This window comes from Hippopotamus amphibius, chromosome 1 (genome assembly GCF_030028045.1).
Source record: "Hippopotamus amphibius kiboko isolate mHipAmp2 chromosome 1, mHipAmp2.hap2, whole genome shotgun sequence".
In the NCBI taxonomy this organism is placed as follows: domain Eukaryota; kingdom Metazoa; phylum Chordata; class Mammalia; order Artiodactyla; family Hippopotamidae; genus Hippopotamus; species Hippopotamus amphibius.
This window is the reverse complement of record NC_080186.1, coordinates 212120842-212134561: the sequence shown is the minus strand read 5'-3', so window position 1 is coordinate 212134561 and position 13720 is coordinate 212120842. Positions and strand designations below refer to the sequence as shown.

Here is a 13720-nt window from a genome sequence, read left to right as displayed (position 1 = left end):
AGTCAGTAAAACTCCAAGGTGCTAGCTGGAAAAAAAAAAAAATCACAAACATTGGAAATGGAAACATCATTTCATGTTCTAGTAAAAACTTGCCTATACTCTTTTTTGGCCCTGAATTTGTAAGTCCAACTCACTTGCAAAATTCACCCAGTACCAACCTGAATTAAAAATAAATTAATAAGTCATTTCCCAAAATGAACTTCTACCTGAAAACTATTCCCATTATACACATACACATATTATAAGAATGTATGTATTTTCTGTAATGTGATGTATTTCATGGTTAAAAAAAACTCACTGAATTTTTTTTCATTACAATATTTCTAAATGAAAGAATAATAACATCACTCTTCAGTTTAACTCAGGGAAAAATAATGCTTACTGAAACACCTTTAATAATTTCCTAATAATAGCTACTGCTTAAATGCATCAATAAAATATAATCATCACATAATTTTAATCCAGCTATAAATGACAAATAGTGCATGACACTGAAAAAATGAAACAAAGGAATTGTTTCCATTTTTTCTAATAGTACTATAGAAATGACTAAGTAATAGATTCAACATGGTTGTACTATTGCTCCTGGACCACATGGAACTTTCTAGATGCCCTAGTCCAAAAACAAACAAAAAAAAACCAATAGGCCATATGCTGGTTGGAAGAGAGAAGTAGAGGAAACTCATAATTAGAGAAGAAAGTGTTTTTAGGCACATTACATATCCTTCTATTTATTTATGTCTCTAAAATTCACCAAGTAAAGTAATTTATGCCAGATTAATCTGCCTCTAGATACAGAAAGAACGGTGAAACAGCTCTACCTGAAATTATAACCTGAGCTCTTAATTGGCATCTTCCTTTAGCTTCCAGATACCAGCTAAAGAATCTGGAGCTATTTTGGAACACTTTGGGTAGCTATAATTCTGCCCACCTTTTTAGCAGCTGTAAAATGTTTTCTTTAACTTTTTTCCTTAACCTGTCTCTTCTTGAGAGCATCCAACCCCCAGCAAAAATGACAGATATGTGTAAAGAGAAGGAGCCAAGCTGTCCTCTCCCACTCACCACCCTCGCAACTCCCATTATTTTTTTTCCATATGAAGCAAAGCAACACACTGAGGCAAGATGTTTAAAATGGACAGTGGAGTCAGAAAGCTCGTTTTCAATCCATACTATGCAATGTACTACATGGCCTTGGACAAAGTGTATCACCTGAGACTCAGTTCCCCTGTATGTAAAACGGGACTTATATCAACTTTATGAAGTTGCTGAAGTTGCTGAAGGGATTAAGCAAGAAAAAAAAGCCAGGCACAAAAAGACAAATACTGCATAATTACAGTTATACAAAGTATCTAGAATAGTCAAATTCACCGTCACAGAAAATAGAACAAGTGATCGCCAGCCGCTGGGGGAAAGGGGAAATGGGAAGTTGTTATTTAATAGATACAGTGTTTCAGTTTGGGAAGAAGAAAAAGTTATAGACAAGGATGGTGGTGATGGGTTACACAACAACCTGAATGTGCTTAATATGCCACTGAAATGTACACCTAAAAATAGTTAAAATGGTAAATTTTATGTTATGTATAGTTTACCACCATAAAAACAAAAACAAGAAGTGAATGTTCTATCAATACTCCATATCAAAAAATGTTCTTTCCCTTACTGGAGAAAGGAGCAAAAGGAAAAAACCACTACCCGAACTCTCCAAATTGAAGCTAACTGGCAAAAGAATAGTTCATCAACCAAAGTTAGCCTAAATCTTCACAAATTAGAATCCAAACTACCCCAAATCCAGAACCAATCAATTTATATAACAAAAGCACATGGAGTTCAAATAAATATCAGATTTTACTTATGATGTAGCAGTTTTAGAGTTAAGTAATTATATAGGATTGTGTTTAACTCACATTGTAACAATATTTTTCACTTAAAGTATTGACATAAATTTTTAACTATCTTCTAGTCCCCTATTCTCTGTTGAATCAAATCTATACCTAAGCCTTCTTAAAATATATATGAATTCCTTATTTTAAAAGAGGCAGCTGTAGTATAATGAGAGAAACACTGACCTTAGAACCAAAAAAAAATCTAAATATGACTAAGCTCTGCCACTTATTACCTGTAATACCCTAGCTGGGTAAGTCAATTTCCATGCACAAACCTCTACAGTCAAGGGAAATTATCACCTACCTCACAGAATTATTGAGAGACTTAAATAAAGCACATTAAAATACCTTGAAACGCTAAAGTATAATTCCATTTATATTATTAAATTTGCTGAAACAAAAAAGATTATCCTATCAAAAATTCATATTAAAATTATACACATATTTCACACTAATACAACTACGTAATCTCCTGTCGTCCTAAAAGCCAGAGACTACTACTAAATGCCTATATCATAGAAAACTCTTCTTTAGGAATTACATATTAATCTTGATACTAAACATCAAAAATACTGGGGAGAAAAGGAGGTGGATATAGTGATATCCTGTTGTGATATATTTATAAATATATCCATTTATTGTACAAATACCTAACCAGAACTCCAAGCACTGTGCTAAGCAGTGAGACTACACTGGTGAAGACAACCATGGTTCTTCTCGTCAGGGAACTTCCAATCTAACCAGGAGATGAGACATTAAACAAAACACCACACAAACAATCCATAAATTTGTGACAGACATGAAGAAGGAAAAGTAGAGGTTGATACAAAACACAGAGTAAGGGGGTCTAATCCAACCTGGGAAAATTATGAGAAATAATTAGCCAGTTGTACCATCCTTTGTTAACCCAACAGGCTAAGTGTTCAATAAATCTTAGCTATTTTTACCATCAACATTATTATAAAAGCCACATGTTCCACTCTCCTCATTGGGAACAACTGTATCCCTGGGGTTTAGAAGATAAGAGATAGGCAACCTTATTATTTAGGAAAACCCAGATAAACTAACCCCACCACCCAATTCTGCAATAAAAGCCAAAACCAGGCTCTAGGAAGCTTAGGTTCGCATCCCAATTTTGACTCATATTTTACATATCCTTGGGCAATTATGCCGGTGCTGAGAGGCTACCTCAATGGTAGTTCAGACCTGTGTAAAATGCTCTATAAACCCAAATCTTCTCATGATTGATTCTTTCAACATTACTCGGGTTTCTGCTTAAACATATCCTCCAAGAACCTTTCCCTGACCACCCAATCTAATGTAGCCTCCCAGTCACTCAATGTATCACACCACACTGCTTTATTATTTTTGAGCACTTATGACTACCTGAAATTACCTACTATATGTATTTACTTGCTTATTATTATATGTTTCTCCTTCAAACCTGAAAGTAAGTTCCATAAGGCAGGGACCCATCTTATTGTCTCCATATCCTCGAGATACATCTTCCTTGCCAAAGATCTCCAGTTCTGTTTAGGTAGTTCAGGTACAAAGGAGAAATGTTTCCAGCCCAGAGGATGACTAATTTAAGCCAATTATGGTAATCCCATTACCTTTCCCAATTGAGGGGTTTAGGGGAGGGAATTTTACAGTTTTCTTCAGTAAGGCATAAGATATCTGCTAAGCACCTCAAGAAAAGGTTTTTCTCTCTGACTAATGAGATATAAAGGAAAAACCTTGCCCTTTCTCTTGCCTTTATACTTGGTTGTATGAGGAAGTGATACTGGGAACCTGATGTAGGGACGCTGCATTCTTGAGAGGGCAGGGAAGCTGATCTTGATTCCCCAAATCAACTCTGAAACTACCTCTTTCAAATATTCTCTGATGTGAGCTTTATTTTTAAGCCCGAATCAATTAAGGCATTTTCTATCTCCTGTTTTGATATCTGCCACCAAAAGCACAATAAACTTTTAAGTCTCTGTTTCTTCTGTAACATTAACAGAAAATAGCACCTATAGGCTAGTGGATTCTTGAGGGGATTAAATGAGACAATGCAAGTAAAGTGCCAAACAAAAACAAAATACTCAGATGATAACATTTGCTGTTATTGTTACTATTAAACATTAAACTTTCTATGACAAAATGCCACAAGCTCTTTATGTAGTATTTAGGATTTTATTATTTTACAGAAGGCATTCATGTTAATCCTGTTTAAATAAAACTATTTTTAATAGAATAATTCATTTACCTTGCTTTCTTCCATCAGTAAAGAAGCTTTTGGGTTTTTTTCTCAAGTTTGAAGTAGGTAAAAAGAAGAATCAAGGCAAATATCAGATCACTAAAGAAAAATAATGGTAATAATTTCAGGTGAGGCCCTGTTTTTGGCATCAACTCCTTCCTTAACTTATGCAGACAGAGCCACATAAAAATTTTCACCTACTTACCTTCACAAATATTTTAATATGCCTTAGGTTATACTAATCAAAAATATTTTAGTAACTAAAACATTTTACAACTATATTAAACATACAATTACAAAAAAATTATTTTAAAAAAGAAAAAAGTGTTATACTTCAGTTTCTACAATTTCTTTCTGTGCTCAATTACTTGTCTGATATGCCATGAAGCAAAATTAATACAGAAGATCAAAAACAAGAGATCACCAGGTCAATGGTTCAAGCTCACGTCAGCTGAACTGTGATTTAAAACGTTATGATGGCTCATTACTGTCGGAAAACTGTATGGGTCCCACACAAAACAGAGGCATCAAAATTCTTCAAGTGAAATATGAGGGTAGTTTTGTCATTACTAAAGAAGTGACACCAACTGAAGTGTCTCTTTTAAAGATGAACAAAGAACAAATATTAATTCCTTCACTGCACTGGAAATGCCCAGGCTCTTGTGAGCCCAGATACATTTTTGGGTCTGTCAATATTATGAAAACATTATTAGCTCCACTTCTCAAAAATCTTTAGCTATTAACCTACTCTGACAAAAATTACCAGCTACCCACTATGACCAACCATAAATTTGAGCAACTTGTAGGGCTATTAAAAGTTATCTGGAAAAACTCTATTCTGCCCTGGATGGAACATTTTTCTGCCTGTTTTTCAACATCTCACACAGTGACTAAGATATACAGCTCGGGGAAGAATAGCCTCTACTATTTCTCTAACACTACTAAGAACAAGTAGGATATAAATCTTGGTAGACCACCCTTCAGATTACTCTTTATAGTATAAATGGGGTTTTGGTATAGTACTCAAATAACTCTCACAGTGCAAGTCATGTTAGGTCACATACATATGTTAACAAAATCTCACATGAATAGATGCTACATATGTAAAATACATACAAAATTTGATAAGTAAAGTTTAAAAACTAAATATAACCACTTATTTTTTATTCTAAACTCTTTTCAGATTTTAACAAATATATCTTATTCTATTGCTCCAAAGCTATTTTAAGGCCTTCCTTTGAGAAACAATAAGTTATTAATAAAATTACTATTTTAGCATGTTTACAGAGGCTCACATACAACTAACCAACAATATGTCACTGGTACACAAATATTTTATCATTCCCATACCAATGTCAAAGCAATAATGTACACACAATAGAGAATATTCCTACATATTCCACAATAAAATTATAATTATCTTCAACACATATTTTAAATTATACATTCCAAGAAGTAGTTTCATGTCTTTTAAATCCAGTACATTAATCCTCAATCCTATGTCCCATCAGTAATGTAATAGCCCATGATTTCTATGGAAGAGAGAACATTCTAAATTCAAAATGCTTTTTTTCCAAATTTTACTTCTAACTCTAAACTATTGGGGTGGAGTGTTAATAAACAGCAACCTAGGTATTCCAATCCCGGTCCATTGTGTATGTTTCAATTTTAAAACAAAATAATTCTATTTTCTAGTAGTAAATGAAAATGTAAGACACATGTAGTTCACGACTGCAAAGCAACTAAAACTTAACGATTTTTTTTTCATCCTGAATTGGTTTCATATGGCAAACCAGCTCTAAAGTGTGGGAATAAACCTTTCCATTTTTTTTCTTTCACAGCTCTGAAAAAATACATTTCAACATTAATACTATTTCTAAGAGTAATAAACGTCTAGATAAACAATACTAGAATTTAACTCAACATCTTACACTTTTTTCTTTAGGTTTGTTCCTTCAACAAATCATTTTTTTGGATACTTCTGAAATAATGGAAAAGAGATCAATCAAAAGAATAGCTCCCATAACTAAGATGACATATTAGATACAAGTATTCTGGAGGAAACATCCTGAGGATTGGGAAGGGAAGAGTCCATTTAATATCTTATGGAAAACTTCACCCCCATAAACGTATTCCTTTGTTAGTTTTAGGAATCTTGAATTGCATTAACTGCTTGTCAATCAAGTTTCTGAAGAGACTTGTATTACTTCACTTAACTTTATTTCCTTCGGAAAGGAAGGAAGGAAGAAGAAAAGTTTATCATTGGGGGGGGGGGGCACGACTTTGTAATAAAAAAGAGGTGATGCTGGTAGATATTAATCCCAACAAACTCTTTTATGTAGAGTAATAGTTACTTATTGTTTTTTCCAAATGACCAAAATTTTTTACTAAATTCTATTTCATATATAAGCATGACAGTCCATATGGAGTAGCATTTAAATGATCATTAGACTTTAGCCACTGAAAAATGAGCATATGCTATCTTCACAGTTTAAAAACCAAAGTTACTTTTCAGAGCTCCAGGTTAGGTGCACAGTTAGACTTCTGTAGTTTCTGACAAGTTTACTTAATATTACCATTCAGTATGTGTATCTTATGTTCAATGTTGCTTTACAGCAGATTCATCTTCCTGTGCTATTACATAATTTTAAAGATGAAATTACTCTAATAAAAAGTAGTATCATGACTCATCTCTTTGCAGGTGCCAGTTACTCTTTCTGTGGCAGTGTGGCATACAGAGTGGATTTAAGTTCAGCAACATTTCATACAGAAACTGTTTACAACTACAATGTCTAATATTAAAACTTAAGGGATCAAACAAAATTTCTAGAAGGAAAAATCTCAAGGAACAAAGATTCTCCATTATTTTAGGCTTCCAACCTTCCCTCCTAAAGTTTCCGTCTTCCCCATACCACACACATATCTACAGTCTGTCTAAATGGAGGATATAAGCACAGGGTGCACCAATGGTTAAGACTGCATCGCTGATCAATCTTTACAGTCTGTTATATCTGATTATATAATGCTGTTTCCTAACTCTGTAGCATTCTACCCTAAATCAAGAAGGCAATCTGGGATAGAAGAAAATTATATATATCTTTCATCTTCAACTACAGGTTTTAAGTAGAGATATCTTTGTTAGAAACCCAGCTAGTAGTGCATTCCTGGACAAAGTTACTTCACTAGTCAGTTTTATTTCTTTCATGGAGGAAAACAAAATCACGATCTTGCAGAATTGTTGGGAGAATCAGAGAAAATATATATAAAGTGCTGAACACAGTGACTGACACACAGACTGACAAATAAATAATGATTGCTGTTCTGTTGTTATCACTTATCTTTGAAATACACCTAGGCTAGAGAATATGAAACTCAAACTTCCCAAGTCCTTATTTTGGAGGTCACTGACAAAAAAATTCACACTGAAAAAAATGTCCTTGAGTCTAACATCTTCATTTATTCCACAGTATTTATTTGGTGCTTTTGACATTTGAAGATACTATTCTTAATGTCAAGGATACCTCAAAGAAGAAATTAGAAGTATTATCCCTTGCCCTCAAGAAACTTCCATTTTAGAGGAAGGCAGACATTAAACAACCAATTCCACAGTTACTTAATTGCGAATGGGACTGCAGTGCAGTGTTACAAAGAAAGGCCGCTAAAAGAGGAAATGACCTAACAGGATCAGAATTTAAATTTCTACACAAACATCCCTCCTCCCTCCAAGGGTTTTCAATCACTCTCTCTATAATTAAAGTTAATCCAAACCTCTGTATAGACAATCTGTTTGGCTTTTAAAACAAAAAAATCAGTAATTAACCAAACTTCAGCCATTTTTATGTTCAGAACTGTATACTGAAAATATAGAACCTGTGTAAAACCTACAAATTAATTTCAAGTATTCCATGTAATGACTTCTTAATGAAAGAGAAAGCAAAGATATAATATAGGTAAGGGTCTGTCTGCTATCTACTACGAACTCATTAGAAAATACATTTCTTGATAGGTTATAAAACCAATATTTTTATTTTATGTGCATGCCATTATTTTTTAATAATGACTCATTTTTCAGAATGTTTTTATTAGAGTAAAATAAGTATTTACATATTCACTACTGAAAAACATTATTTCTGTGACTTTTAAGATCAGTACAATTCTAATTTGCTTGCTAAAAGAGCATTCTTCTTCACTCAGGTACCTTTTAAAATCTGCCACCTTAAGAAAATTTTTTTTAATCTGGTGACATCCATTTTAAAGACAACTTCAAGATTCCTATCTTCAGAACTTAGTAGACTGTTTGCTGTAGAATAGTGCCATTAAAATCCCAAGTACACATAAAGGGAAAAAATGAGTGATCAGATCAACTCTCCCAACAAAATGAAACTAAGTTTATTCCATAAAATAGAATCTATCTAAATGTTTGTCTTGGATTCAAACAACATTCACCTAGAAATTAATGCAACGACAATTAACCCACAACAGTCACTGTCAATTCTCCAAAAGTGGCCTCTTCACCTATATTTAGTTCATAAGGAAAACCAGTCCAGGATTCCTGCTGCCAATTATAATGAATGGAAGAAATATATTTAAATCAAATAGCACCATCTAGCAGAACCCTCACCACTTTGCTTAAAAGAATAGATGTTACTTGGTGTTCAGTTTGGTAGATTTGACAGTAAAATGGCAATTATTTGTTTTCATGACAGAGTCACAGAATTAGAGCTAGAAAAGACTACAGAAACACCAGGTTCAACTTCCTCATTATTGTATTAGATACTTAAAAAAAAATTTTACAAAGTTACCAGAATATAAATTCAGCCATTCCTGGAAGTCCAAGTAAAATCCAAAATTACTCTGACTCTCAAATTCAACCACCTCCAAAATAATTAAGATTATACCTCAATACACATTTCAATTCCTTCACTCCCCAAAATGTGAAATCCAAATACTCTGTAATCATTAAAACATCTTCCCTAAATGTTTCTCAAATATATTGCAACCAAATAATAAATGCACACAAATTAGGCTATCTCAAAACTTCAATTTCAGGAACTTGCTGTTTCTTAACCAAGCTATAATGCTAAGTCTTTTACATACTCCTTGTCACAGCAACGAGATTCTGAATATAGCTCAGAAAATACCTCTGGGGGAGGGAAAAAAAAAAAGTATCTCTCCGCTATTTTTTTGTTTGTTTAGCTACATCAAGGCCTGCCGCCCCTAAATCCTATAGGAATTGTGTGTGCTGCTGCCAACACGAAGATTAGGAAATGTTCCCATCCCTAGGGCACAAGAAACTTTCAGGAGAAGACTACTAACTGCCCAAAGCTAGGATGGAAACTCTGTAGTTCGCACATTCGGTTTTTATTTACGCAGCTATTTCCGTGCGCAAGGTAACCAAATTTTGAAAGATGCTCTCAGACTTTTCCCCAGTCTGAACCCCTAGGAAAGGCAGAACGCGTCCAACAAGGAAGGATACGCTTCACCCTCAGAGTGGAGGTGGTTACTGGGAATCACTGTTAGATCTGCTGCACAGCAAAGAGGGGTTCTTCCTCAGTGGTCACAGTCACTATTCGCTCTCGTTTTTAATAACAACCAAACCAATCACCGTTACAAGTACGTAAGGATAGCAGCAAACAACCCTGCTTCGCAGCTTGCCGAGACGGTGGCATCCCGGGCCGGGAGGGGCTCTTCTCTTGCCAGCCTCCTCTGGGCTCCCACCGAAGTTAACACCTGTATCCCCCCGCCACCCCGACCAAACAACTAACTCCTCCCCGCCTCCACGCCTCTACCCTTCCCGCAAGTCCCCGTCTGGACCATGCCCCCTCCCCCAGCAGACAGCCCTCCCCGCGCCGGCCGCCGCGGCTCCCACGGCGACCCCTCCGCGCCCCGCGCCCCCCACCCCGCCCCGGCCCCCAGACGTTTGGGAGGCTGCAAGTCTCCAAAGAAACTTCTCCAGCCGCCGCCGCGTAGCCGGGCAGCCTGCAAGCGGCAGCAACGCCAGCCTACCCCAGCAGATCCCGCTTCTCGCCTGCACGCTTCTCCTCCCCGGGAACTCCGTCCTTTCCAGACTCCCAAACTTCAGCAGCGCCCCCGAAGCCCCCTGCCCGGGCGGCGCGAGGCGCGCGGGGCTGAGCACGCCGCGCCCCTCCTCCGGCCCGGGAGAGCCCCGACGCCCACCCAGCCCACACCCGCACACGCCCTCCGCGCCCCGCGCTCGTCTCCGCGCCCGGCGGGGCCCCGCTCGGCCGCTCCGCGCCCGGCTTCCGCCCGCCGCGCGCCCGGCCCCGCCGCCCTCGCCTCGCCCGGCGCACCCGGCCCCGAGCCCCGGCGCCCGAGCCCCCGCGGCAGTGCCCCTCGCGCGGCCCGCCCGCCCAACACCCGCATTCCCTCCGCGTGCCCTCCTCCACGCAGATGCCCGCTCTCCTCCCACCCGCGACCCCCGGCGTCTCTCCTCTCCCCGCAGCCCCGGACCCCAGCTCCAAAGTTACTTTGTGGGGAGGCGAACCCGCGGGTTATTTCCCCCAATCACCCAAACAAGTTTCCATCCCCGCCACCCGCACCGCCGCCGCCCCCCGACACCCTCGCTGCCTCCCGCCGCCAGACCCCCACGGCCGCCCGCCCCGCGCGAGCCCCTCCTGGGAAAGAGCCGCTCCCCGCACCGCGTGCCCCCACCCCGCATACCCCTCCCCCTGCCAGCCCACCCCCGACTCTCCCCCGGGCGGAGAGTGTCCGTGTGTCTGGGTGTCTCCCAGAGTGTGTGCGAGTGCGTGCGTGTGTGTGTGTGCGCGCGCGTGCGAAGGCGGAGGTGGGTGAGAAGCGGAGACACTTACTTCTCCCGGGCCTGGCTGTCGGACGGGACGGCGCTGCTGTTACTCTTGCCTTTGCCGTACATGCTTGTGCCGAGAGCAGCTCCCACTGTCACGCACCTGTCAACCCATCACAGCCTCCCCGGGAACAGCCCCGTCCCCATGGCGACCCACGCAGCTACCCCCACCATTGGCCGCCCCGCGCCAAAGCTCCGCCCCCTTCGCCCAGGCAACGCACGAGACGGACAGGCCTCCCCCTCCCGCCGGCCTGCCGAAACGCGCGGCGGCGGCCACAGCCTCAGCGGCAGTCTCCTCCCTCCTTCCCTCCCTCCCGGGTTCCCTCCCTCCTTCCCTCACCGCTCTCCTCCCTCCGCCCGCTCTCCTCCCCCCTTCCCCCCTCCGAACCCCGGCGCAAGGGGGGAATTAGAAACTGCTCTAGAAGGATTTTAAACAACTGGCTGTTCTCTCCGGCGCCGCCCCTCCCCCCGCGCCGCCCGCGCTCGGCTCCTCACTGGAGAGAAGGCGCCGGGAGGAGGGGAAAGTGCGGCCTGGAGTCTCTGGCAGGAGCCGGCGGAGCTGGAGCCGGGGCGGCCCCAGACTTCGGGACGCCCGCCGAGTACGCAGGCAGACGTACGGCCCCAGCCGCCCTGGGCGCCCCCCCACCAGCCCCTTCCTGCCGCTCCTCTCCTGCGTGTGACCCCGCGCCGGTACCCAGGATTAATCTCTGCCGCCCTCGGCCCTGCTCCCTGTGGTGTCGCCCCCGCCCTGCTCCCAGAGGGCCGGCTGGCGAGGGACGCGCGCGCTATTCCCTCGACCTTCTGGCTGAACAACCCGGAGCGACTCGCCTTCCCTCCCGGGGAGGGAGGCGCCTCCGGCCCCTGGCGCCGCTGGGGTGGCGTCGCCTGGCCCCTGGGGCCGCGCCCTGCAACCCGGGGGAGCACTCTGCCCAGGGCCTGCCTCCTCTCCTCAGAGGTGAACCTGCCTCCCAAAGATGGCCCGGTGACTCCTGGAGCCTCAGTGGCCCCCACCCTGTCCGCCTAAGACCGGGGCCCCTCGACCCGCACGCACCAGCCTTCTCTGCTGCAGAAAAGGACCCCAGGTATCCGCACCTGGCCTGCTTTTCCGGTCTTGGTCGTTCATGCCAGCTCATCCTGACCTTTGGAGTGGAAAGGGCCATAGTAGGCCTTTAAAGACATCAATATCCTTCTCCATCAGCATAGGCCCCAGCTGTGCTCCAAGGTGTGCAAAGATGTGCCAAAGCTGAAAGGCTGACCCAGAGTATTCCTGGATCCAAGTCCCTAATCCCATTTCGGTAAATGTGCAAAAGTTTCTGTAACACACGCAACCTGGTTCCCAATTGAACACCATCCTTTATCTTGTGGAGATCTTTGGATGTGAAATCAGACATAGTGCAAATAGGGTTAAAAAGAAGAGATGGGCATCAAATAGGGAGTGAGAGGGGAAGAGGGGTGCAGGTGGGGGTCGAATGGGGGAAAACATCAGCAAAGGATGAAAAAACATGGAACAGCTATGGGAGGCGAGAGGAAAGGATTCAAATGGAGAAAGGTACCTTTCTATTCTTCATATACAGCTTTAAGCTTTTAGTAGTAGGATCACAAAAGTATATATGAAGATACGGAAATAGATGGAATGGAAAGAAATGGGCTTGTGTGGGCATTGACAGCAAGTGATAGGAATAAAGCATCAACAGAAGGTTAAGGAAAGGCAGTCAGTAAAAATGAGAGAATCAGAAAAGGTGCTGGCAACCAAACATACATTGAACACTGGGGAAAATGAAGAGAAAGACCTGCTATAGTGGTGTTAAGGAAAATGAAACAAATTGGGAAAGGTGAAGTATAAAAAGATAGGCAAAGAGAATAACAGAAACAGGATTAAATGAAATTGCCATAGAATATGATAACAAAGATGATGAAAACAATAGAGGACTGACTGATATAAAAAAATATAAGAAAAATAAACGTGCTTTTATTAAAAGAGCAAAAATTCAGCCAATAGAAGAAGTGAAGATGAAGTGAAAAAAGTCACAGTGGCTTAAGTTGCTTGATTTTGAAGAGAAGTAATTTGCTATTTCTTACTCAAAATTCTCTCCGTTTACAATGACCTGCAATGATTTTGTGATGGGGACATGGTATTCATGGGCTCTGAAGAACTGGAAGGAGTAATAACCTCTCTCTTTTGATGAACTTTTGTTTATCAAATGCTCAAATGTTGTCAGGCTGCCACTGTTTACAAACTCTACCTTCAAGGTTAGCGCTATGTAATTTGTTGTTCAATTATCTGCTTCCATTAGCTTTAACCCAGAAAATTATTAGCATTTCCAGGCCCCACCACCCATAGAACATTCCCTATAAGGTGCTGCTTAGAGAATGCTGTCAAGGAGGGAGCTCTGGCAGGTGCTTCCCACCTTACCTGGAATACGGTAAGGTTTCCATTTAAAACCAAGAGTGGCTTTGTACTATCTTATCTAAAAACAAATTGGATATTATCTTTGCAGTGGTGAGTCTCTCTGATTCTCAGTCATGGCACATTGGAGTTGCCTTAGGAGAATTTCTTTCTTTTTTCTGCGTTTTTGTTTGTTTGTTTTTAAATACAAGATCTGGAACCCCATGCCAGACTAACTCAATCAGAAACCTTGAGGATGGACCCAGGCATCTGTATTTTTTGTACGCTCCAAGTGATTCTTGTATGTAATCAGGGCTGTTGAACTCTGCTCTTCAGTATCCATTTAAAGACAGCCATGGGCACCGCCTCTCAGAGCAAGATTTTGAGGT

At 41.2% G+C, this 13720-nt stretch overlaps 1 protein-coding gene across 14 annotated transcripts in view; it reads right to left on the bottom strand.

The window, feature by feature from the left end:
• Positions 1-13720, bottom strand: part of SSBP2 (single stranded DNA binding protein 2) — a 311861-nt gene that overhangs the window by 281208 nt on the left and 16933 nt on the right. The window contains exon 1 of one of the 14 annotated variants that reach the window (XM_057740080.1): positions 10953-11206. The exons of 1 other annotated variant lie outside the window; for it this stretch is intronic. In XM_057740080.1, coding sequence (XP_057596063.1) covers positions 10953-11014 — 62 coding nt within the window. In that variant the 5' untranslated portion in view covers positions 11015-11206. Of the gene's footprint in view, positions 1-4131; positions 4252-10128; positions 10281-10952; positions 11207-13720 lie in introns of those variants that run through there. 12 more of the 14 variants (XM_057740146.1, XM_057740074.1, XM_057740122.1 and 9 more) reach the window with 12 other exon arrangements.